The sequence below is a fragment of the Bos mutus genome, chromosome 4 (genome assembly GCF_027580195.1).
Source record: "Bos mutus isolate GX-2022 chromosome 4, NWIPB_WYAK_1.1, whole genome shotgun sequence".
In the NCBI taxonomy this organism is placed as follows: Eukaryota; Metazoa; Chordata; class Mammalia; order Artiodactyla; family Bovidae; genus Bos; species Bos mutus.
Window position 1 is genome coordinate 75,046,556 of NC_091620.1, and position 24,875 is coordinate 75,071,430.

Genomic DNA, 24,875 nt, shown 5'->3' on the forward strand with positions numbered 1-24,875 from the left:
ATTGGCTTTCTGTGTAAACCAAGGAAGATCAAGCCTCTTTCTCTTCCCTTATTACTTTCCTTATCGCCTATGCTGTCATCCTGAGGGTACCCCTGGATCCTGCTGGGGCTGGACCCCGGCAGCAACCCACTCCAGTGTTCTTGCCTGGAGAATCCCAGGGACGGGGGAGCCTAGTGGGCTGCCATCTATGGGGTCGCACAGAGTTGGACACGACTGAAGCGACTTAGCAGCAGCAGCAGCAGAGTATTTGAGGACTGCTTCCAAAAAGTACATTTGTTTTACTATCATGCAAACTACTGATGTTAAATTGTACCAAGTTCAATTCTTGACTAACTTAAAGCAAAAAAAAAAAAAATTAAATGTTAATGAATTTAGAATAAACATGATATAAAGTACTGCAGAGAAGAGAGCTGTTCTTATCTATCCTGAGTGTTAATCAACATGTAATATGGTAAGGAACTGCTTTTCCACTAAAAGTTACTTAATATATTAAGTACAGCACTTTTAGTTACAATTGACAGTTAGAAATGCAATGCTTACATATAAGTCATTGTTCAAATATGGAGTTACAAAGTACCAGAACTAGTGAAGGCATAACTGAGTAAAAAAAAAAAAAAAAACCCTGATGAATAAGTAAGAAAACTATTTGCTTTATTTAGGTGCAGCTCTACTGGACACAAGTTACTCTGGTCTCAAATAATGCTTTAAGCCTACAAGAATTATTGACAAGGTTTAACTATGAAATTGAGGTTCAATAATTATTTCAAGCATTTAAGTTCTCATTTTTTTAGTTTTCTTTTTAACTGTAAGACTACCTGCCAGTTTACTATACAGCATGGTTAGCACTAGTCAGGTTTTCTAATACTACTTAATAATCCATGTTGATTATGAAAATCTGGAAGTTTCACCAAAGTATATAGACAACAATATTCAGCTTTCCTATAGAAGTTAAATGAGTATGGACTACGTACAGCAAAAGTTTGTTTATAACTCCTGGAAAATGGTCCAAAAGGCATTCAGCAGATGTGTATACACTACCTGCCAGGATAAGAGATTCTTAATTCTATTAATATCTATATATATTTCAGAAAACATGCCTGGACTTAAATCATCCGCTATGTGGAAATTAAAAAGCATGCTGAGTGACACTAAATACCAACATGCCCTCTGCCATATTCAGTTCAGTTCCGTTCAGTCGCTCAGTTGCGTCTGACTCTTTGCCACCCCATGAATCGCAGCACGCCAGGCCTCCCTGTCCATCACCAACTCCCAGAGTCCACTCAGACTTACGTCCATCAAGTCAGTGATGCCATCCAGCCACCTCATCCTCTGTCATTCCCTTCTCCTCCTGCCCCCAATCCCTCCCAGCATCAGGGTCTTTTCCAATGAGTCAACTCTTCGCATGAGGTGGCCAAAGTACTGGAGTTTCAGCTTTAGCATCATTCCTTCCAAAGAACACCCAGGACCGATCTCCTTTAGAATGGACTGGTTGGGTCTCCTTGCAGTCCAAGGGACTCTCAAGAGTCTTCTCCAACACCACAGTTCAAAAGCATCAATTCTTCCGCGCTCAGCTTTCTTCACAGTCCAACTCTCACATCCATACATGACCACTGGAAAAACCATAGCCTTAACTAGACGGACCTTTGTTGGCAAAGTAATGTCTCTGCTTTTGAATATACTGTCTAGGTTGGTCATAACTTTCCTTCCAAGGAGTAAGCGTCTTTTAATTTCATGGCTGCCATATTACATCACCATTATGTTCTCTTCTTTTCTTTCAATAACACAAAAGTTAACTAAGTAACATTATTTAACTGCAGAGACATGTTTTGAAAGTTGTAAGATTGTATTTAGTTAAAGAACACTGAAAATGGCAGGGCACTGAGAGGACCTGGTGCTAGTACACACTAAAGTATTTTAGCCAAAATTAGTATCACTGAATTGCTATAATGTCTCAAACAAATGTTTAATTTATTTCATCCTTAGCTTTCCTATCATAACATAAAACACTCAGAACCCATCTTTATTTTTTAACACTGCTTTCACTTCATCATGCTTTCCTCTGAATAGTCCTGCACACATTTCTTTGTTGTTTGTTCCATTCTACAAGGAAATGCATTAAAAATCAGAATTATTTTTAGCTTCATGTATAACAACATGATATTCAATTTCTTGACAAAATAAAATTCAGTACATTATGAGTCACTTTATTTTGTGGGTTTTTAAAGACGATTAGTTTGTAATTATTTAGAGGGACACCTTCCTAATTTGCAGATCCTCCTTCAACTACAAAGAAATAGAGTCATCTCTTAAAATTTGTTACATGGCATATCTAAGATGTATTAGGCCTTTGTCATCTTACCATGAACACTTCCTAATGTAATATCCCCAGCAGCAGAAGACAGAAACGATGATTCTGTATAAAGATACTTGACTTTCAGCAAACCATCTTCAGTAGATATATTAACAGAACTTCCCTGTAGTTTATCTACAGTCACAGTCTAGTAAGAGAAAGATTCAAATCAGTATAAAATGAAGGCTAATAAAAAGTGAAAATAGTACCAACAGAATTCGTGAGCAACTAATATGTACAGCATGCAATCAACTTATTGACTTCAACTCCCCAGCCCTAATTACATGATTATGAGCAACAGTGTATTCTCTATGGAACAGATCCATTATATTCCTTCATTTATTTAGATCTTTACTTTCTTCCTAATAATGTTTTATATCTTCTATGTAGAGTTCTTCATATTTTGTTAAATTTATTCATATATTTTATGTTTTCTAAATATCATTATAAAAGGCTTTTTTTTTTTTTTGGCATTTTTAAACATCATTTCATCTTAATTGGCTTTTGTATTTGACCTTAAATCCAAACCTCACTAAACTCACTTAATTCTAATAACTTACCTGAATTTAAATAATTTTTCTATATGCATAATTATATTGTTTACAAATGACAGTTTCATTTCTTCCTTTCCAATCCTCATATTTTTTTTCTTGCTCTTTCTTGGCTTATTCAGCTCAGGCCTTCAATTCAACAGTGAATAGAAGTGATGACGTTACAAGTAAGCATCCTTATCTAATTCCTGTTCTCAGAGGGAAAGCTTACAACACTGCGTCATTAAGTATGATGTTTGCTATAGAGATCTTCTAGATCCCTTTTTGTTAAGACTAAGGAAGTTCCCTTTTATTTCATATCTGTTTTGTTGTTGTTGCTGTTTAAATCATGAATGGGTTTTAAATTTTAGCATATACCTTATCTGATTTTATTGGACTATCATGTGATTTTTCTCCTCTCATCTGTTAATGCAGTAAATAAACTATTATTTCTAGAATTTTTCCCCTTTACATCGAATGTCAGTAGTTTTACATTGAGCAAAATGGAAATACTTTTATATTTATGTCTAAGCTTCCCTAAAAAAATTTACTATGCACTTATGTCTCAAATACTGAGCACAATGTAAAATGAAGATATCTAATTAATGAAGATATCTAATTAAGAACTCCAGATTATCTTTATAGTATTTTAAGCAAATATTTTATAAATATAAAGTGATTGCTAATATAAAATTGCTGACATAAAAACTAAATCACCAGGAAGGCATGCCACAGTTTTGCCCAGGGTCAGATTCAAGCATTACACTGAGGTATTTAAAGACAGAACATCTTTGTTTCTCAACACATTGGCATCAGTATTATTCAGTATTAACACTTCCTTCAAAAACTGTTGAGTGCAAAATATTATCTAATAAGAATTGAGTTTCAAGAATACTAAAATATGAAAAGAGAAATAAAAGTACCTAGAGGTTGTTATGGTAAGTACACTAGAATTACTTTGCCATCTGGATATGAAGTATAAAATTTTCCTTTTTAATGGACTTTTATTAGATATATTAAATACACCCAATTACTTCTTATCTACTACAGTTTCTTTTCCACTAATTATGGATTCACAGGTTTACTTTAAATCTAGTTTCGATAAATCTGTCAAAGGACAGATATTTTACATACATTCATATTTGTGAGGATACACATGCTTTGCATTCTTCAGTGTAACAATAAAAGTTTAATATTTCTAAAAAAATTATTCTTTACCTAAAAACTTTCTTTATGAAAAGTTGCTTTATGCATAGCTTCAAATTCTCCGAGTATTTCCATAAAGCAGACAAGTATGAATACTCTAGCTTTTTATAAACAGTGAGGCTGTTTTAGGGAATACCAAAAGATAAATATTGAAAGAATATTAGAAACTTAATTGAATTGGCAAAGGAGGAACTTTTGATTAGACTCTCCTCACAATCAAATAAAGCCTTTAAGACATTCCTTATGTATTAAAAAAAAAATATGAAAAATTTACTAAAAAAGCTAAAATTTACTAGAAAAAGCTAGAAAAAGCTTTTTACTAGAAAAAGCTAAAAATTGACTTGTTCATTAAACACTAAATATTTTACCCTGTAGGAAGCTAAAAAAAATCCTCAAAGCAAATGAAAGCAAGCAAAAATACAACTCTCGCCACAATAATATAACTATTTTAACCAATCAATCAATAAAATTACTTTAAAGAAATAGAAAATTCACTGAGGGGCATATATAATGCATTGTATCAGATACTAACTAGAACAATTAAACTTAGGGCACCATAGTTTAAATATTGATGGTCTGATTTATATTAATGGAAATAGCACAAAGGGTAAAAAATAGACTTATTTAAACTGCACAGCTTGCTTGTTGAGAAAAGGAGCTATTTAAAGAAAGAACAAAAAGCAGACCCAAAAAATACCTTTCTTAGATATTGCTATAAATTAATCTGCCTTCCTACACAAAAAGAACTTTTTCTCATAAAGTCTAGTTATTATAAATAAACATTATCAAATTAAAATGAAGTTTTAAGGGAAAATTGTGGCCTTGTAGTCCAAACTAATAAAGGAAGGTCAAATGATAACTATATCATCAGTTCATTCAACAATCAGATAAAATGGATTTCTACCTTCTCTGTATCAAACTTAGGATACTGAAATTAACAATACAATTTTAAAAATAGCCATTTCATATAAAATGATACATATAGAATACAACAGGGTATTTATTATGCTCACTTGATTCTCACAATCTTCTTCAGGAAAAACAAAAAAATCACCATCCCTATGTTGTGAATAATCAAAGAGTCTCAGTCAAGTTAACTGGGAGGTTTGCTGCTGCTACTGTCGCTTCAGTCGTGTCCAACTCTGTTTGACCCCATAGACGGCAGCCCACCAGGTTCCCCCATCCCTGGGATTCTCCAGGCAAGAACACTGGAGTGGGTTGCCATTTCCTTCTCTAATGCATGAGGTTTAGGACTTGTCAAATTATCTTTCCTGTGTTTCATTTACCTCTATCAACATCATTGTCATCAACACTACAACAGAGTTAGCTATGCCAGACACTGTATTAAGTACTTTATCTATATTATGTTTTAACTCATTTAATCCTCATGACAACCATCTGAGTTAACACCGTTATTATTATTCCATTTTCCAGAAAACCAAAATACATAGAGGTTAAATAACTAATCTGAAAGTAAAGAGCTTAGTTAGTGGCTGTGCCAGGATTCAAACCCAAGTACACTGATGCTCAATTTTGTGCTCTTAACCAATTCACTATGCTACCTCTCAAATATCCAAAACATTTCCATGAAAGCTGTATATTAAAAGTTAATATATTTTATAAGCATTTTTTATATAAAGCCCCACAAACTTAGAAATATGTGTTAAAAATTAACACTATGCATAATATAAACTAAAAGAAATATCAAAATAAATTTGTTAGCACAACACAAAACTCAGTTAGGCAGGAAACAAACAAAAAAACCCCAGAAAGTAGGAATAAACGAATATTCAATAAACCATGAAAGTTGACAGAAAAGATAAATGATGAGTGGGAACAGTGGCCAAAATATTAAAAATAGTAAATAATTATGATGATTTAAATCTTTGATAGTTACATCTGAACATCAGTATGTACTATTCTACAACTACAGTTGTCCAATTTCCCTTTTGTACCTCCAAGACCACAATCAGAGAGGTGAAGCTAAATGCCATCTCACAACAGCTGCCACATAAAGCCAGGCAGTGTCTTTCAACACTTTTTAAAAAGATACATTTGAATGTTTCAGTTTAAACAGTCTCCCACAGGTTCTAAGGAAAAGGCTATGAAAAATAAAAAGGTATAATAATTAGTGTGATAACCTGCCTTGTTTAATTATGCCAACAATAATCTACATATAGGATTCCAGTTCCTCTCTACCAATCATCTGAGGATATAGTTGAGTATGGAACTGAACAAATTTATGACGAAAGAGCCATGCAAATTATCTAAGTGTAAAATAAAAGATGGCTTGTGTGCTCAGTCGTGACTGACTCTTTGCAACCCCATGGACTGTAACTTGCGATGCTCCTCTGTCCATGGAATTTTCCAGGCGAAATACTGGAGTGGGTTGCCAGTTCGTATTCAAGGGGATCTTCCTGACCCAGGAATTGAATCTGCGTTTCTTTCGTCTCCTGTATTGCCAGTGGATTCTTTACTGCTGAGCCACCATGGAAGCCCCAAAAGGTGGCTTGTGCCTGTGTGCTAAGTCACTTCAGTAGTGTCTGACTCTCTGCGACCCCACTGATTGCAGACCACCAGGCTCTCCTGGCAAGAATACTGGAGAGGGTTGCCATGCCCTGCAGGGGCATGGGGTTCTCCAGGCAAGAATACTGAAGTGGGTTGCCATGCCCTCCTCCAGGGGATCTTCCTGACCCAGAGATGAAACTGGAGTCTCTCCTGTTTCCTGCATTGGCAGCGGGGTCTTTACCACTACTGTCACTTGGGAAGCCCAAAAGATGGCTTACACTTTTCTAAAAGATTCAATATATTATTGACTGTGCTGAAAAATTGTTGACAATTTATACTTCAAAATCATACCTTTATTCTTAATACTATGTTAAACCACAGAAAGCAACAAAAGTTGAATGAAAAATGCAAACTGTCTTATAAAAATGAAAATTCCTATGGCTAATAAAAGCGTTTGGAAAACAGTAATGCTATCTAATGGCACCATCTTGTGGAAAATACTGAAGAAAGTTGCGTTTTGAAACTCATCCTTCAATTGCCTAAAGGCAAAATAAACAGGTATTGGGTAAAAAAAAACATACTCAAATAAACCTAACACTAAGAAAAATTTAATTCCAACTATAGTATTACTTGGGGCTTCCCTTGTGGCTCAGCTGGTAAAAGAATCCGCCCGCAATGTGGGAGACCTGGGTTTGGTCCCTGGGTTGGGAAGATCCCCTGGAGAAGGGAAAGGCTACCCACTCCAGTATTCTGGCCTAGAGAATTCCATGGACTGTATCGTCCATGGGGGTCACAAAGAGTCGGGCACGACTGAGCAACTTTCACTTCACTTCACTTCTTCATAGTATTACTTAATGAATAATTTTAACTCATGATCAAAAAAAAAATCTCTTCAGAATCAGAATTAAATATTAAATATTTGGGAAGAAGGCACTGGGAGTTTGGGGTTAGACACAAACTATTACACATAGAATGGATAAACAATAAGATCCTACTGTATAGCACAGTGAACTATATTCAACACCCTGGGATAAACCATAATGGAAAGAATATAAAAAAGACTGCATATGTGTATATAACTGAATCACTTTGCTATATAGCAGAAATTAGCACAATACTGTAAATGAACTCTACTTCACTTTAAAAAAATTTTAAACAAATATTAAATATTTAAAGATATTACTGATTCCAAATAAGGAACTAATAACAAAAGTTTTAAAACACAAATTTAAAATTAAATTGTATAATATTTAATCATCTCTATTTCAAACTTAAACTTACTAATAAACTAAAATGAATTAAAAAAGGGAAGTTACACCACAAATTTTGTAGAATCTACCCCCTATGTGAGCCAACCTGAGACAAAACTACAACTATTAAAAATGAAAATTTCAATCTCACACTTTTATCTGATGCATGGATATCTATATTTCCATAAACCGTTCCCAGGCAGATCACTTTGCCTCCTGTTGTGTGGACATGTAATTTTTGACTCTGAAAGACAAATACAAAATACACATATAGAAAAAGAGAGCATAAATTTGACTTACACTAATAAATATTCAACATTTTATACATTTCTTTTAAAATAATAATAATAAAGCAGTAACAGAGGAACTAGGAATGAAATAGAAATGTACTGCTTTGAATAATAAAATCTGTGAGAAAAGAATGTCAACTGCTATTACAGGGATTAAATAAAACTGTTTGGACTAAAAGGAAAAAAAGATACTCAGGAGTTTCAGTAGCTTAACTGAAGAAAGGGGTGGGAGTCAAAGATCACTGTGACTGGCTAACTAAACATAAATGATGAAGATGATAACAATAATCAATGTTACTGTTCATCATTATTAATGTGCATATTATTAATAACAGTAACATCTATGACTTGGCATTCTCTTTGCATCAATAAGTGTTCGCTACTTTACACAAACTAACATTTAATTCTCACAACTCAGAGTGATGCATATTATGTGTTTCCCCATTTTACAGAGAAAGAAATTCAAGAATCAGAAAGGTTAAACAACTTTATCAGGTGATATACTGGAAAACAGTAAATTATAAACTAACAGAATTAAACTTACACCTCCTGCACTGGAAGGCGAGGTCCTTTACCACTAGCGCCACCTAGGTGCTTCTAAGTTCTTGCCAATAAAATATACGTGGATATCCTATGTTTAACACCCAAGCTTGTGCTTTTAGAAGAACTGATGTGCCTTCTCTGTGCTCTGCCCCTTCCATCAGGTGAGTGTATATTACAATAAGGCTTTAATAGATGACAGAGCCAGAAGATGAAAGGAACCTACAGTAACTGAATAGAAACAAGTCACCCACGCAAATGAAAAATAAACTTGGACACAAATGAAAACTAAACTATAGTTGTGTGTGAGCTATTAGACGGTTCGATCTATTTTTCATAGTTGTGTGTGAGCTATTAGATGGTTCGATCTATTTTTCAGAGTACCTTTCTTTACCTTAATATCTGTGTAAGTCTTCAGTTCTACCACAAGTATAAAGAGAAAAAGAATAGGTAAATATCAGAGAATGAAAGACAGCAAAAGCAAACCCATCAATATCACAACCAGCAACAACAGAAAAGTATCTAAAAAGTAGGGGAAAAAGTTCAAAACAATCATATACCTTCTGGTTGCTTACTCAGAGGGAAAAAAAAAAACAACAGTAAAACTTTAGATAAAACAGCCCAGGGATGAAATTCAAAAAATTCAGTAAAAAGGGCAAAATGAACCCCTCTTAAAAAGTTCATTTATATTACAGCATGGTAGACTACTTCATGCCCATAGAAACATGAGTCAGAAGTCCAATTGTATTTAATAATACAGTCTTTATCAAGCAGACAAGTAATTCATGAGCTTTAAAAAAGAACATCTCCAAAATAACTGAAGGACAGGGAGGCCTGGCGTGCTGCAGTCCATGGGGTCACAGAGTCAGACAGGGCTGAACAACAAGAGTTCTTAACCAAACTCACATGAGATTCTAGAGTCTGCAAAACTTATGAAATTGTAAGCAAAATTTCATATACATGTATATTTTTTCCAAGTAAATAATCATCCTATTTTCAAAGAAGTCTAAAGCTCAAAACTAATATGAAAGTTAAAATGTTTAAATAAGTCAGAAGCTATTTAGTATAATATAAATAATTATTACTGCATTTAAGAAAATGCAAATGTGTGGTATTCAATGAGGTAAGAGACTATTGCTTAAAAAGTTTACTTATTTATTCCCTAATTATGCTGAAAAAATGTACTACTGCTAGACATTTTGCTTGGACAATAAAGAAAGGTGAAAACAGCATAAGCTTGGAATGAGGAAAGACCCGAGTTCAAATCTTAGCTCTATGTATTAACTGTGGGAACCTAAATGAGTTCCTCGGTCTCTGTATCTGACAGTTTCTTCCTTGGTAAAAAGGAGACAATTTATGGAATAAATGAAGGCTTAGCTAAGTTTCTGGATATATAATAAGAACTCAGTAGACAGTTTTGTTGCTTGTTGTTGTTCAGTCACTAAGTTGTATATGACTCTTTGGAGACCCCATGGACTGTAGCCCACCAGACTCCTCTGTCCTTGAGATTTCCCAGGCAAGAATATTGGAGTTGGTTGCCATTTCCTCCTCCAGGGGATATTCCCAACCCAGGGATCGGAATCTATATCTTCATGTCTCCTGCATTAACAGGCAGCTTCTTTACCACTGAGCCACCAGTAGCTATTAATATTGCTATAAACATCTTATTACATAGATCAAATATATCTCAAATCCTTAAAATGAGTGGAAGAGAAACTTACATTAAAGGCAATCACTAACTAGAAATAATATTATACCGTATTCAAAGCTTTAAACCAGGTATTTTATGAAGTGTTCCCATTTGTGAACTTAAGTCAGTTAAATTCTGAGATCTCAAGAATGATTCTCTCAACTCAATTCTCCTAACTATCACTAAAATTCAGTGGACCCAAATTTAATTTTTGAATATTTTTGAACTATTCTATTTGAGGGCTTCTCTGGTGGCTCAGTTGGTAAAGAATCTGCCTGCAATGAGGGGGACCTGGGTTGTATCCCTGGGTGGGTAAGATCCCCTGGAGAAGGCAATGGCAACCAAACCCATATTCTGGCCTGGAGAATTCCATGAACAGAGGAGCCTGGTGGGCTGCAGTCCATGGGGTCACAAAGAGTACGACACAACTGAGCAACTAACACATTCTATTTGTAGGACTGATGTATCATGACTTTTATTCTTTTTAAGAGGTATCCTAAAAAAATAAATAGAAGATATACAAATTTTTTAAATCGGATAAGCATTATTCTATCTTAAAATTACTGTAATGGTCCACTGGGCTCCTTTGTAAATCTAAAATACATTATGGGATCTTAGTAATCTTATTTTTCATATGTCTCAAAACATTTTGCTACTTCATTATCTGAGTAGTTATTTCAATATAATTTTTCAATTATTCCTAACTCTGACAGAAAATGACTAAAAGAATAAGACAACAGAAGAATGATACACTTGCTTTGGATGGTGTTTGGTGGTGGTGGTTTAGTTGCTGAGTTATGTGCAACTATTGCAACCCCATGTACTGTAGCCTGCCCATCTGTCCATGCGATTTCCCAGGAAAGAATACTGGAATGGGGTGCCATTGTCTTCTCCAGGAGATCTTCCCAACCTAAGAATCGAACCTGGGTCTCCTGCATTGCAGGCGGATTCTTTACAGACTGAGCTACGAGGGAAGTTTTGAATGGTGTTTTTTAACGAAAGGTGATTTTGCCCCCCAAAGGAGGACAATGTGTGGAGATATTTTTCATTGTCCTAAATGAGGACTGTTTCTTAGCACTTTATTTATAGAAGCTAGGAATACTGCTACACACCGTAGAGTGCATAGGTCAGCCCCTGACAACAAAAATTTATCATAGCCCAAAATGTCAATAGTGCCAAAGCTGAGAAATCATTTTTCATGTTATGCACATAAAGATAGAAAAAAGAAAAACTGACAAAACAGATATTTCAGAATTTCAGATGAGTCAAAAGATGATTGCAAAGACAAAGACAGCAGTATAGTTGTTTCTAAGTTTGATTGTGAAAGTGAAAATCTAAGACTCTGAGTCTCCAGGGGACGATATTCTAGATGAGTGTTCTGAAATTCAAGCATTGATGAGTGAACAATACGTTTATAAGAACAAAAAGGAGCCACGGTATTTTCATTCAGTTAGTCATTCAACATGAAAACCGCATTGTGCAATCTTTTACAACAAGAACCAGAACCATCTCATTTTTCCAAAAGTGTATGTAATCTTTTTTGATATTTGTGCAACTAAATGTATTGAAAAGGATCACATGTGAACAGATGACAAAGGCAGGTGTGTAAACAAAGGTGGTTGGAACAAAACAAATACTGTAAAAAAAATTTAATGCATCCAATTAATCATTCTAATTAGTGTTTATAAAACTAGAAGTGAAAATGTTTTGCAATTATGAAGCAGAGATGACTGACTTCTCTTCAGCAATACTAACAAAGTTCACAAAAGTATTGAGTTTTGAATATGCAAATATAAGAAGTACCAGTAAGAATAAGCTAAATTTATCAATATGCGTTTGAAATCATTTAGAGCTGAGACAAATTTGATTTTAAGAAAATTAAATATGAAAGTGTTACAGCACAAAATAAAGCTTTTGTTGTTTAGTGAAATACCTACTTAATCCTTAAGTAATGGGCTACCTGGTACATTATAATTTTGATTAACTTAATATTTTAAGCATATTTATAATGTTTAAAGACTTCTCCTTACTCCTTAATAAATGTAAGAAAATCATTCTTTAATTTCTTAAACTTGGCAAGATCTAAGAATACTAAGAATGTATTATGAGTTTTGCTGTACACTTTGAAATGAAATCTGACGTAATATTATGAAAACCTCCAAAGTTGCTACAACCTCTACAGTGTCATAACAAAACTGATTTTAAAACAAGAGTTTTACAAGGAATTTCTGAGTGATGAATAAATGATACTCAATATTTTCAGTAAATGATGTTCAGAATAACAGCCTTCATTAGATACCATGGTTCACAGTTTAAAGTGTTTTAAAAAATAATATTAAAACAAAATTAGAAAAATAAATATACCTTAACAGACTGTAAGATACTAGTCCCCTGCTCAGTTTCAATTTTGCAATTATCACACTCAATATTTTGGACCTTTACACAGCCAGACCCTGATGACTGGATATTCAAATCTACAAATGAAAAAAAGAAAAACCAAGTTACTATGGCTAATGGCTCCAAAGCATTTAAGTATCCCGCAGAAATTCAGTTCCTCAGTCATGTTCATAACGTTACAGAATTCTGGAAAGAACATAGTTGTTAGTAATCTCCCTCTAAAGCTAAGGGACCTCCACCACAGCAGGACCAGATGTAAAGCCTTTTTCTACCAGTTTTTAAAAAGCAGTTATTTCTGCTGGCCTCTATCATCTAAAGAAAGGAAGTAACATAGGAGGTAAACAAAGGAGGTCAAAGATTCCAGATTCTTATAGGCACACCTGGGAAAGATTATAGAAGCCTCTTTCCCACTGAGAAAATACACACACAAATCTGAGTAAGAATACAGCAACTTAACATCATTATGGTGAACTGGATAAGTCAGTTAGATTATTCTCTTTTAAAGAGCAAAGATTTGTTTTCAAACCTCCCTCAAATTTAAAGCATACCGTAGGAGAAATTTATCAGTGTACATGATCATGACTAAGGTTTTCAAATCCTACCTCTAACCTTTCATATTATCATGCAGCTATATCACAAGGTAATCTGAAGTAATAAAGAGTAGAACAACTCTGAAAAATTTAGTACTGAATAATATTAAAACCTCAAAATTGTGGATAACAGTAATATACCTGAAAAAAGTTTAGAAAATTGTAGCGTACATACTGGGTCGTTTCTGACTCTTTGCAACCCCACGTAGTGCAGGCCACCAGGTTCTCTGTCTATGGAAGTCTCCAGACGGGAATATTGGAGTGGGCCGCCATTTCCAACTCCTGGGGATCTTCTCCACCCAGGGATTAAACCCAAGTCTCTTACATCTCCTGCACTGGCAGGGAGATTCTTTACCACTGCACTACCTGGGAAGCCCAACTTTAACCTTAAACTCAACTTAATATGTAAACTTAGATGTCTCTGTATAAAAATTTAAAACACCAGTACTTAATACCTAATTCAAATATTGATGATTTCCCTTAAACCAGACCAGCGAAGTAATGTTGCTCCAAACACAAAGTACTGGGGCCTAACACTACAATGCTAGTAGTTATGGTATAAAGATCAGTTTCTACAGTTGTGTATATGGCAGTCTCTATAAAGGCAATATTTTGATTTGGATTAATATAAAAAACATAAAAGGCAATTTTACCCCATATTTACATGGATGCAAATGTAACTGACACAGTTTTAGCCATTAAATAGTGTTATAACATAAGGCTTGATCTCAGGCAGTTTAGATAGGAATGGAGAGAAGAAAACAGATTCTAAATATACTCTACCCTCAACAGGTGGGTAGAGAAGTTAAGGATAGATATTGAGTAGTGGTGGAAGTGAGAAATAGATTTAAGGGACTAGATCTGACAGAGTGCCTGATGAACTATGGACGGAGGTTCGTGACATTGTACAGGAGACAGGGATCAAGACCATCCCCATGGAAAAGAAATGCAAAAAAGCAAAATGGCTGTCTGGGGAGGCCTTACAAATAGCTGTGAAAAGAAGAGAAGCGAAAAGCAAAGGAGAAAAGGAAAGATATTCCCATCTGAATGCAGAGTTCCAAAGAATAGCAAGGAGAGATAAGAAAGCCTTCCTCAGCGATCAATGCAAAGACAGGAGAAAACAACAGAATGGGAAAGACTAGAGATCTCTTCAAGAAAATCAGAGATACCAAGGGAACATTTCATGCAAAGATGGGCTCGATAAAAGACAGAAATGGTATGGACCTAACAGAAGTAGAAGATATTAAGAAGAGGTGGCAAGAATACACAGAAGAACTGTACAAAAAACAGCTTCAAGACCCAGATAATCAAAATGGTGTGATCACTCACCTAGAGCCAGACATCCTGGAATGTGAAGTCAAGTGGGCCTTAGAAAGCATCACTACAAACAAAGCTAGTGGAGGTGATGGAATTCCAGTTGAGCTATTCCAAATCCTGAAAGATGATGCTGTAAAAGTGTTGCACTCAATATGCCAGCAAATTTGGAAAACTCAGCAGTGGCCACAGGACTGGAAAAGGTCAGTTTTCATTCCAACCCCAAAGAAGGGCAATGCCAAAGAATGCTCAAACTACTGCACAATTGCACTCATCTCACACGCTAGTAAAGTAATGCTCAAAATTCCCCAAGCCAGGCTTCAGCAATACGTGAACCGTGAACTTCCAGATGCTCAAGCTGGTTTTAGAAAAGGCAGAAGAACCAGATATCAAATTGCCCAACATCCACTGGATCATCGAAAAAACAAGAGAGTTCCAGAAAAACATCTATTTCTGCTTTATTGACTATGCCAAAGCCTTTGACTGTGTTGATCACAATAAACTGTGGAAAATTCTGAAAGAGATATGAATACCAGACCACCTGACCTACCTCTTGAGAAACCTATATGCAGGTCAGGAAGCAACAGTTAGAACTGGACATGGAACAACAGACTGGTTCCAAATAGGAAAAGGAGTACGTCAAGGCTGTATATTGTCTCCCTGCTTATTTAACTTATATGCAGAGTACGTCATGAGAAACGCTGGGCTGGAAGAAGCACAAGCTGGAATCAAGATTGCCAGGAGAAATATCAATAACCTCGGATATGCAGATGACACCACCCTTAGGGCAGAAAGTGAAGAAGAACTAAAGAGCCTCTTGATGAAAGTGAAAGAGGAGAGTGAAAAAGTTGGGTAAAGCTCAACATTCAGAAAACTAAGATCATGGCATCTGGTCCCATCACTTCACGGCAAATAGATGGGGAAACAATGGAAACAGTGGCTGACTTTATTTTTTGGGGGCTCCAAAATCACTGCAGATGGTGATTGCAGCCATAAAATTAAAAGACGCTTACTCCTTGGAAGAAAGTTATGACCAACCTAGATAGCATATTCAAAAGCAGAGACATTACTTTGCCAACAAAGGTCCGTCTAGTCAAGGCTGTGGTTTTTCCAGTAGTCATGTATGGATGTGAGAGTTGGACTGTGAAGAAAGCTGAGCACCGAAGAATTGAACTTTTAAACTGTGGTGTTGGAGAAGACTCTTGAGAGTCCCTTGGACTGCAAGGAGGTCTAACTAGTCCATCCTAAAGGAGATCAGTCCTGGGTGTTCATTGGAAGGACTGATGCTAAAGCCGAAACTCCAATACTTTGGACACCTCATGTGAAGAGTTGACTCACTGGAAAAGACTCTGATGCTAGGAGGGATTGGAGGCAGGAGGAGAAGGGGATGACAGAGGATGAGATGGCTGGATGGCATCACCGACTCGATGGATATGAGTTTGAGTAAACTCCGGAAGTTGGTGATGGACAGGGAGGCCTCGCATGCTGCTATTCATGCGGTCGCAAAGAGTCAGACACGACTGAGCGACTGAACTGACTGAATTGAATGCTATTCTCACTCTTTCACTGAAACAGTTATAGACAAACTGGAGGAACACTAGTTGAGTATGAAGAAAACTGAACTATGTTGATTTGAGGGGCCTGTGGAATACACACATGGAAACAGTAAAACTGGAAATGGGATTCTGGCTCTAAAAAGAGGAATCAACAAATAATGAAGTTTGGGTAGTTCATTTTTATCTGAGCTGCCATAAAATTTTGCTTTTCTCTATTTCAATATTCAGTTTATTTTGTACTATCTAATGTGTTAGCAAATCTTCCTCCTCACCGTAGACTTTTATATTTTGAGATCAGGGTCTCTTACTCATCTAGGTTAGTTAAAAAAAAAAAAAAAAAAAAAAGTTGAGAAGCAATAAAGCATAGTTTTTCAGCAGACTTCAGTCAGTTCAAATCTCAGCTCCACCACCTTATATCTGAGAGACAACAGGCATATTTTTTTATCTATCCCACTAGAAATTAAGTTTCATGAGGGCATGGATCTCCTCTACTTGTTCACCCATAATAAATACTCAGTATATAAAACTTGTGCTGTGCTGTGTTGCTTCAGTCATGTCCAATTCTTTGCCACACTGTGGATGGTAGCCCACCAGGCTCTTCTGTCCATGGGATTCTCCAGCCAAGAGTACTGGAGTGGGTCGCCATGCCCTCCTCCAGGGGATCTTCCCCACCCAGGGGACTGAATCACTGTCTGTAGTTTCCTGCATTGACAGGTGGGTTCTTTACCACTAGGGGGGTCATCAAACTTGTTGTATTTCAATTCTCTTATCGAAAATGGTGACAAAAACGGTGTCTATAATATAGTGCAATTGTAATTAGAAAAGATTATCTTAGAAGTGTTATCTGCTATTATGATCATTAAAAGTATCTTGCTTCAGTCCTAGGAAGGCAGAGAACCTGGGAAGACTTTCCTAGAGAAGTGTCACGGAAACTGTGGCTTCCATGTGAGAAATAACATGGAACTCAAAACACCTAGAAAACATATCTGGCAGCCATTATCAATTGACCTTTCTGGGGCAATCTAACTATGTGTTTTTCTTCAAAGCCTGCAACTCACAGAAAATTTAGTTAGGCCAAAACGAATGCTGATGTTTTCAGTAAGAAGCCGGGTGCCTATTAGAAACCAAACACTTGGTCCAGATTAGATGGAACATACTGTAGGCATGGCTGTTTCGGGAACAGACCCCAGGCCATGAGCAAGTGGAAATGCGGACGGCCTGCCATGCCACTGAATGCATTACCAAGATACCTTAACCCTGAAAAATAAAACAGTTTGTTATGGACAAAGTGCAGTAACACAAATAGGAACAAAGTGTCAAAGGAGGATAGGACAAAAAAATGTTATGTGGCTTAGGTTATTCCAAATCACGTTTCTACTAGATTTATAAAATTGCTATAACTGAAAACGTAATTCCTAACTGCTACTCAGAAACCCAAAGTAGAACAGAAAAAAAAAAAAAAAAAAAGACATAGCTTCTGAAGGGGTCAAGAGTAAATTACGCTGAAAAGTCTCATCCAAAGGGACAAATTAAAAATGCACGTCGGCTTAATTTCAGAAGTTCACACGGTGTGCCCAGGACCCAAACCCGTTTTACAGTCACTTGCCAAACTTCAGGGGCGCGTTCACTTCCACGGACGCCTGGTGGTCGATGACATCAGCCACGATGGTCACCTCCTTCTGCGCCTCGTCGTAGTTCACCTGCAGGCCGGCCAGGGCCCGCGCCCCGCCCTCCACTCCGCTCACTGTGACCAGCACGCGGTCGCCGTCTGGGTAGGTGAGGGGGTCCAGGGGCCTCACGGTCAGGTGGCATGGGAGCCGCGCCCGCAGCCGGCCGAAAGGGCTCACCAGCAGCGCCCACTCCTTCAGAGTCCCGCGCACAGGGTCAGACCTAGAGACCTCGGGCTGGGACCCACCTGAGCCGTACAGCCGGGACTGACATGTCCCACAGGCCCAGCGCCCGGTGGCCTCGCCGGCCCACACTCTGAGTAGACAGAGCCGGAGGCAGCCCAGCCCCCATCCCGAGAAGGGGAACATGGCGTGCCCCTCTTTCTCCCCAAGATTACTTCAGCCTCAGGTTAGTCTCCCCACGTCCAGTCGGCTTGCCGCTGTGCTGACCAAGCCAAAAGGGAGACACTTGATAAGAGGGTTGGCTGAAGCAACAGCAAGACCGCTCACTTCGTTTAGCAGTGTAAACGTCAGCTACACGGGCCTGGGCGGCAAATTGGAATTTTAAAGTTCTAAGTATCCATCCAGTTCTAAGTATCCATCCTGACCGGAGCCCCTCGCCTACTCCCGCCCCTTTCGCAAAGGCCGGTGGGATAGGTAGTTCCAATGGTGGCCAGATGTTGAAGGGCTCGGGCAACTAAGAAACTACATTTCCCAGAAGGCAATGTGCAGGATGCTAAGGTTAGTTAGGGCAGGTGTTGGACGGAACTCGGAAGGCCTGCGCTTTTCCCTCAAGCCCATTAGCCATTGGAGGGACGGGGGGAAAAAAAAAAATCTACACAGGAACCCACTGGCCAATGGAAAGCGAGGAAAGCAAAAGAGGGGCCAGACTGCTTGGTTTCCTTGGATACCGAGGACGCGACTTCTCCGAAGAGGGTGGAGCTTTGGAGTGAGACGGAGGAAGATACACTGAGAAAAATTAGGAGCCTAAATAAGAATTAGGACGAAGAGAAGAGCTAAGAAACTGCGCTTTTAAAGGTGAGAACGTGATTTAAAATAGGAGTACCCTCAGTGAGTGGTTAGCTCCAAGCGGCATTAAATTAGTGCGGGTTACCCTGGGATGGAGAATACCTCTGCAAGAGGTTAATGACTCATTAGTGATCTCAAAGGAAACTCCCTCTTCGAGAGCAAATGTAGTAATAACATTAGCGTCCTGTCTCCTTTCAGACTCTAAATGACCTCAGGCCAGTCATTGAATGTATCTGAGTTTTAACTGCTTGCTCTTAAAATTAGGTCAATAATACCTTCTTTGTCGTGCCTCAAAGGTTTTTTTATTTTAGGGATTAAATGAGATAATGGATGTGAACACCGGTGCTCAGGCTGTCAAGCTGCAGTTTATACTATTTTTATTTTATATCTAAATATCCTAATGAACTGAGCTGAAGTCCTCAGGGGCCCAAGTCACAGAGTTCTTTGCAAGCCATTACCTGTTTAAAAATTCAGTGTTTTTCTTAAGTTATCCTTTCCTCCTTTCTGTCCTAGTCCATCTCCCTCCTTATAAAGGCTCACTCATGATAGGTGCAAGCTTTTAGGTTCATCAAGTTCCCACTGCATATTAGTTCTGCCCTTGGCTTTGTGTTTCATTTCGTCAAAATTATTCAAACTGATCTTCAAACTGTCTTTTTAATAAAATCCCACAGGAATAACTTTGGGAAAGGCATTGGTTTAAGCATCTTGAGAATGCACTCAACTTAGTTGTTCAGTTCAGTTGCTCAGTCGTTTCTGATTCCTTGCGATCCCATGGACTGCAGCACACCACGCCTCCCTGTCCATCACCAACTCCCGGAATTTACTCAAACTCAAGTCCATTGAGTCGGTGATGCCATCCAACCATCTCATCCTCTGTCATCCCCTTCCCCGCCTGCCTTCTATCTTTTCCAGCGTCAGGGTCTTTTCAAATGAGTCAGTTCTTTGCATTAGGTGGCCAAAATATTGTAGCTTCAGCTTCAACATCACTCCTTCCAATGAATACTCAGGACTGATCTCCTTTAGGATGGACTGGTTGGACCTCCTTGCAGTCCAAGGGACTCTCAAGAGTCTTCTCCAACACCACAGTCCAAAAGCATCAATTCTTCGGCGCTTGGCTTTCTTCACAGTCCAACTCTCACATCCATATTTACTATTTCAAATAAATGAAATAAAACTGACCAAAACCGTTACTTTTTGGATCATCTGAGCTTTAAGATGGAGATTATGTACATTAAGGTTAACATAAGATATTAAAAAGTTAGTGATACTTTTATAAGTCTGATGTCACGTAGCAAGTTTGTCCACATATCAATAATAACCAGTAAAAGTACACCTTCCACCTTTATGAGATTATTGTTTTCAGAGCATGTTCACATGTATCATGTCATGGTATCCTCACAAAACACTCTGTGTTTAGCAGGGCAAGTATTATTATGCTTACATTATTGATGAAGAAACAAGTTTTGAAAGATTAAGAAACAATTAGAAGGTCTGACCCTCTCACCACTCTACTAAAAGGTCCTTCTATCTTCCTGACACCTTTGGAGGAAAAAAATTATTTACGAAATGAATAGAAAGTCATATATAACTTCCCTCCATATTTAGAGTTTACTTGTAAAATATTTTTGCACAGTCAGTTTTTTAAAAGCCATTCCTGCAGTCATGAACATGCAGTGCTGGTAGGAGTATGTTCTTAAAACCTTCAGAGTTCAGTTTAGCAATATGCATAAAGCACCTTCAAAATGTGTGTATCCACAACCTAGAAATTGTACTTTTTGGAACTTAATGTAAACATGAAATTAGGGATATTCACAAAAACTTACATTCAAGGAATTTTTTTACAGGATTACTTATGATAATAAAGAACTGAAGCAACCTAAATGTCCAAAAATAGGAGGGTGTTACATAATTTGTGAACATCTGAAATATTATGCAATAACTTAAAAATTATATTTTGAAGACTGTTCAATTATATGTGAAATCTTCTACAACATAAAGAAAAACCTATAATTCTCCTTCTTTGTATGGAAGAACTACACCCACAACTACCACACTCACATAAAACTTCCCTTTGACACTTCCAGTCATCCAATGTTTAGAGGTTTTCCCCTCAACAAAAAGCAATTTCTGTGACACCAGCTGGATGTCCTACAGTTCAACTCAATTCTGACACTAAGGTTAGATCCCATAGGTTAGGGGTTCAATTCCACAAAACTGCTCCCACCCACCTCAGATGCCGATCACAAGTAGGAGGTCCTCAGGTTACCCACAACTTCTATCCCATTTGGCTAGAAATTGGAGATTCCCACAAGCCCCTCCTTAGATTCAATTAATTTGCTAGCGTGGCTCACAGAAATTGGGAAAATACTTGAATTTACCATTTTACTAAAGGATTAGTAAAGGATACAGATGAATAGTCAGATGAAGAAACAGAGGATGAGGCCTGGGAGGGTCTGGACTGCAGGAGCCTCTATCACCCTGGAGTCAGGATGTGTTCCTCTCCTGGTGCGGATGTGTTTACCAATCTGGAAGCTCTCCAAACTGCATACAGTCTGATTTTTATGGAAGCTGCATTACGTAGGCTTATCAACTCCATTTTCAGTCCTTCCTTCTCAAGAAACTTGGGGGCAGAGCTGTAGATTCCAAGCTTCAAATCATGTCTTCTTTTTTCTGGTGACCAGACCTCATCCAGGAGTCTACCCAAAGGCACTTTCATTAAAATAAAAGACACTCCTATGATTTGGGAGAATGGCATTGAAATATGTAGAATATCATATATGAAACGAGTTGCCAGTCCAGGTTCGATGCACGATACTGGATGCTTGGGGCTGGTGCACTGGGACGACCCAGAGGGATGGTATGGGGAGGGAGGAGGGAGGAGGGTTCAGGATGGGGAACACATGTATACCTGTGGCGGATTCATTTCAATATATGGCAAAACCAATACAATATTGTAAAGTTAAAAAATAAAATTAAATTAAAAAAAAAAGAAAAGAATGGGGAAAAAAATGAAAAAATAAATAAATAAACAAAAGACACTCCTATCACCCAGGAAATTACAAGAGTTCAGGAGCCCTTTGTTGGGAGCCAAGGGCTGAGACCAATGGATATATATTGTTCTGTTATCTCACAATAATGTTAAGTGACATGAGTAAAATATCAAATTGTATGTACAGTGTATGATCTCAGCTCTATAATAAAAATAACAGGAATTTTAACATAAAACTATATATTTAAAATATATGTTAAACAATTATAGAGAAACACAGCTTGATAACAATGGTAAGTAAGACAAATTACTTTATCTTTCTTTGTGTGTGTCTTCAATAATGAATATATATTATATTTATAATAAAAAATTTAGATGCATTTCTTAGCATGTATTGTTTCCTAAGACTGACTCAAATAATAGGTAGAGGATTTCTTACCATCTAAATGCCCATGAATATTTTACTTAATAATTAATATTCAATAAGTGTACAATTTAATATAGCATGATGAAATTTTGTCTGAGATATTTTATATTTAACTATTCTGATAGTTAAAGCCATGGTTTAAGCAGCTGTTTCATAAGCTAGCCTAGTGATTAATTTTTGACACCTCGTCCTGTGATGAAGACTTAACATACTCCAGACAGCCTAATGGAACAAATTCATTCCATACTGGACAATACATTCTGGAAAGTAAATGACAGTCTCTCATTGAGTGGCCGAGTCTTTGCAAGTGTGGGGGCAGGGAGGGTGGGGCCCCTGCAGCTGGGAGTCCTGGTCCGCCTAGGGCTCTTTAAACTTTCCATTTGGCTGAAGTACACCAGGTCCTGATCACGCTCAGGAGATCCCTTCCCTGTGTCTTCCATCCCCTTTACAGGGGCCAGCTGCTGTGATTTACAGAGTCCTTCCCGGAGTTAACCCATCATCAGCCCCCAAGGCTCTCAGGCTGCAAAGTTGTGAAGATTCAAGGCTTTTTGTGGATGATAGGAAATGGTCCTCACATTAAGTTCTGTGGACTGAATCTATTCAGAAAGGGATCTCTCTCAAGTTTTAAAAAAGGGAAATTTACTTGCCTCATACTACAGAAATAAGAAACTTAAAAGATTTGTGCTTGAAGATCCAATAACTCACAATTGTAAGGTCACATACAAGGATAAGTATTATTATAAGTAATTTCATTACAGCATTTTAAAAATGCCAGTTAGGTTTTATTAGTTGCAGAGCTCTACAACTCTTACACCCTATGAATGACAGATGATACTTGCATGAAATCAGCACCTGTCTTCCATCTTATAAGATACTCTGAGTGATATCAGTCACAAAAATCATGTGTGGACAGCCACAGCAGGCTGTCACAAAAGCAAAAAGAAAACCTACAGGCCAGGAGAAAATATTTGTAAACAATGTGACCAATAAGGGCTTAGTTTCCAAAATATTTGCAAACAATGCAACAAACAAGGGGCTTAGTTTCCAAAATATACAAGCAGCTCGTACAACTCAACAACAAAAAATAAACAATGCAGTCCAAAACTGGGCAGAAGACCTAAATAGAAATTTCTCCAAAGAAGAAATACAGATAGATGGCCAATAGGCACATGAGAAGATGCTCATCACTAATAATTAGAGAAATGCAAATCAAAACTACAATGAGGTACCACCTCATACGAGTCAGAATGGTCATTATTAAGAAATCTACAAATAACAAATGCTCGAGAGGATGTGGAGAAAAAGGAACCCTCCTATACTGATAGTGGGATTGTACATTGGTGTAGCCCCTGTGGAAAACATTATGGAAGTTCCTCAGAAAAGAATTATCCATATGATCCAGCAATCCCTCTCCTGGACATATATTCAGACGAAACTATAATTCAAAAAGATACATTCACCCCTATGTTCATAGCAGCACTATTCATGATAGCCAGAACATGGAAACAACCCTAAATGTCTATCAACAGATTTAATGGATAAAGAAGATGTGGCACATATAAACAGAGGAACACTACTCAGCCATAAAAAAAGAATGAAAAAATGGCATTTGCAGCAACATTAATGCAGCTAGAAATTATCATACTAAGTGAAGTAAGTCAAATACAGAAAGACAAATACGATTTCCCTTATATGTGGAATCTAAAATATGACACAAATGAAACTATCTATGAAACAGAAACAGAATCACATACATAGAGAACAGACTGGTAGTTGCCAAGGAGGAGGGATGGAGTGGGAGCTTGGGGTTAGCAGATGTAAGCTTTTATATAAGAATGGATAAATAACAAGATCCTACTGTAAAACAGAGAACTGTATTCAGGATCCTATGATAAATCATAATGGAAAAGAATATATATATCAATAATGTATATATATACATGTATAACTGAACCACTTTGCTGTACAGCAGTAATTTACACATTATCAGCTATAAGCATTAGTCGCTCAGTCATGTCTGACTCTTTGCAACCCTGTGAACGGTAGCTCTCCAGGCTCCTCTGTCTATGGAAATCTCCAGGCAAGAATGCTGGAGTAGCCATTCCCTTCTCCAGGGGATCTTCCTGACCCAGGGATCAAACCCAAGTCTCCTGCATTGCAGGCAGATTCTTTACCATCTGCTGCTGCTGCTGCTGCTAAGTTGCTTCAGTCTTGTCCAACTCTGTGCGACCCCATAGATGGCAGGCCACCAGGCTCCTCTGTCCCTGGGATTCTTCAGGCAAGAATACTGGAGTGGGTTGCCATTTCCTTCTCCTATGCATGCATGCATGCATGCATGCTAAGTCACTTCAGTCATGTCCGACTCTGTGCAATCCTATGGACAGCAGCCCACCAGGCTCCCCTGTCCACGGGATTCTCCAGTCAAGAATACTGGAATGGGTTGCCATTTCCTTCTCCCTTTACCATCTGATACTTCAACAAAAAATTCAATAAATGAACAGCAGAGGGCATTGGAGACTTTTCAGAAAAAAAAAAAAAAATG

General features: G+C 37.5%; 2 protein-coding genes across 3 annotated transcripts in view; one reads left to right on the forward strand and one right to left on the reverse strand.

Annotated features, from left to right (window-relative positions):
- FAM185A (family with sequence similarity 185 member A) overlaps positions 1-18,509 on the reverse strand; it is an 83,775-nt gene extending 65,266 nt beyond the window's left edge. For both annotated transcript variants that reach the window (XM_070369667.1, XM_005895265.3), the window contains exons 1-4: positions 17,828-18,509; positions 12,729-12,838; positions 7,996-8,088; positions 2,360-2,498 (exon numbers count right to left, since the gene is read on the reverse strand). In XM_070369667.1, the coding sequence (XP_070225768.1) occupies positions 2,360-2,498; positions 7,996-8,088; positions 12,729-12,838; positions 17,828-18,257 (772 nt within the window). In that variant the 5' untranslated portion in view covers positions 18,258-18,509. The remainder of the gene's footprint in view (positions 1-2,359; positions 2,499-7,995; positions 8,089-12,728; positions 12,839-17,827) is intronic.
- A 292-nt stretch (positions 18,510-18,801) lies between these two features.
- The window catches only part of CCDC146 (coiled-coil domain containing 146), a 139,275-nt gene continuing 133,201 nt past the window's right edge, over positions 18,802-24,875 (forward strand). Inside the window, exon 1 of the mRNA XM_005895256.2 lies at positions 18,802-18,926. The gene's annotated coding sequence lies outside the window, so the exon portion shown is untranslated. The remainder of the gene's footprint in view (positions 18,927-24,875) is intronic.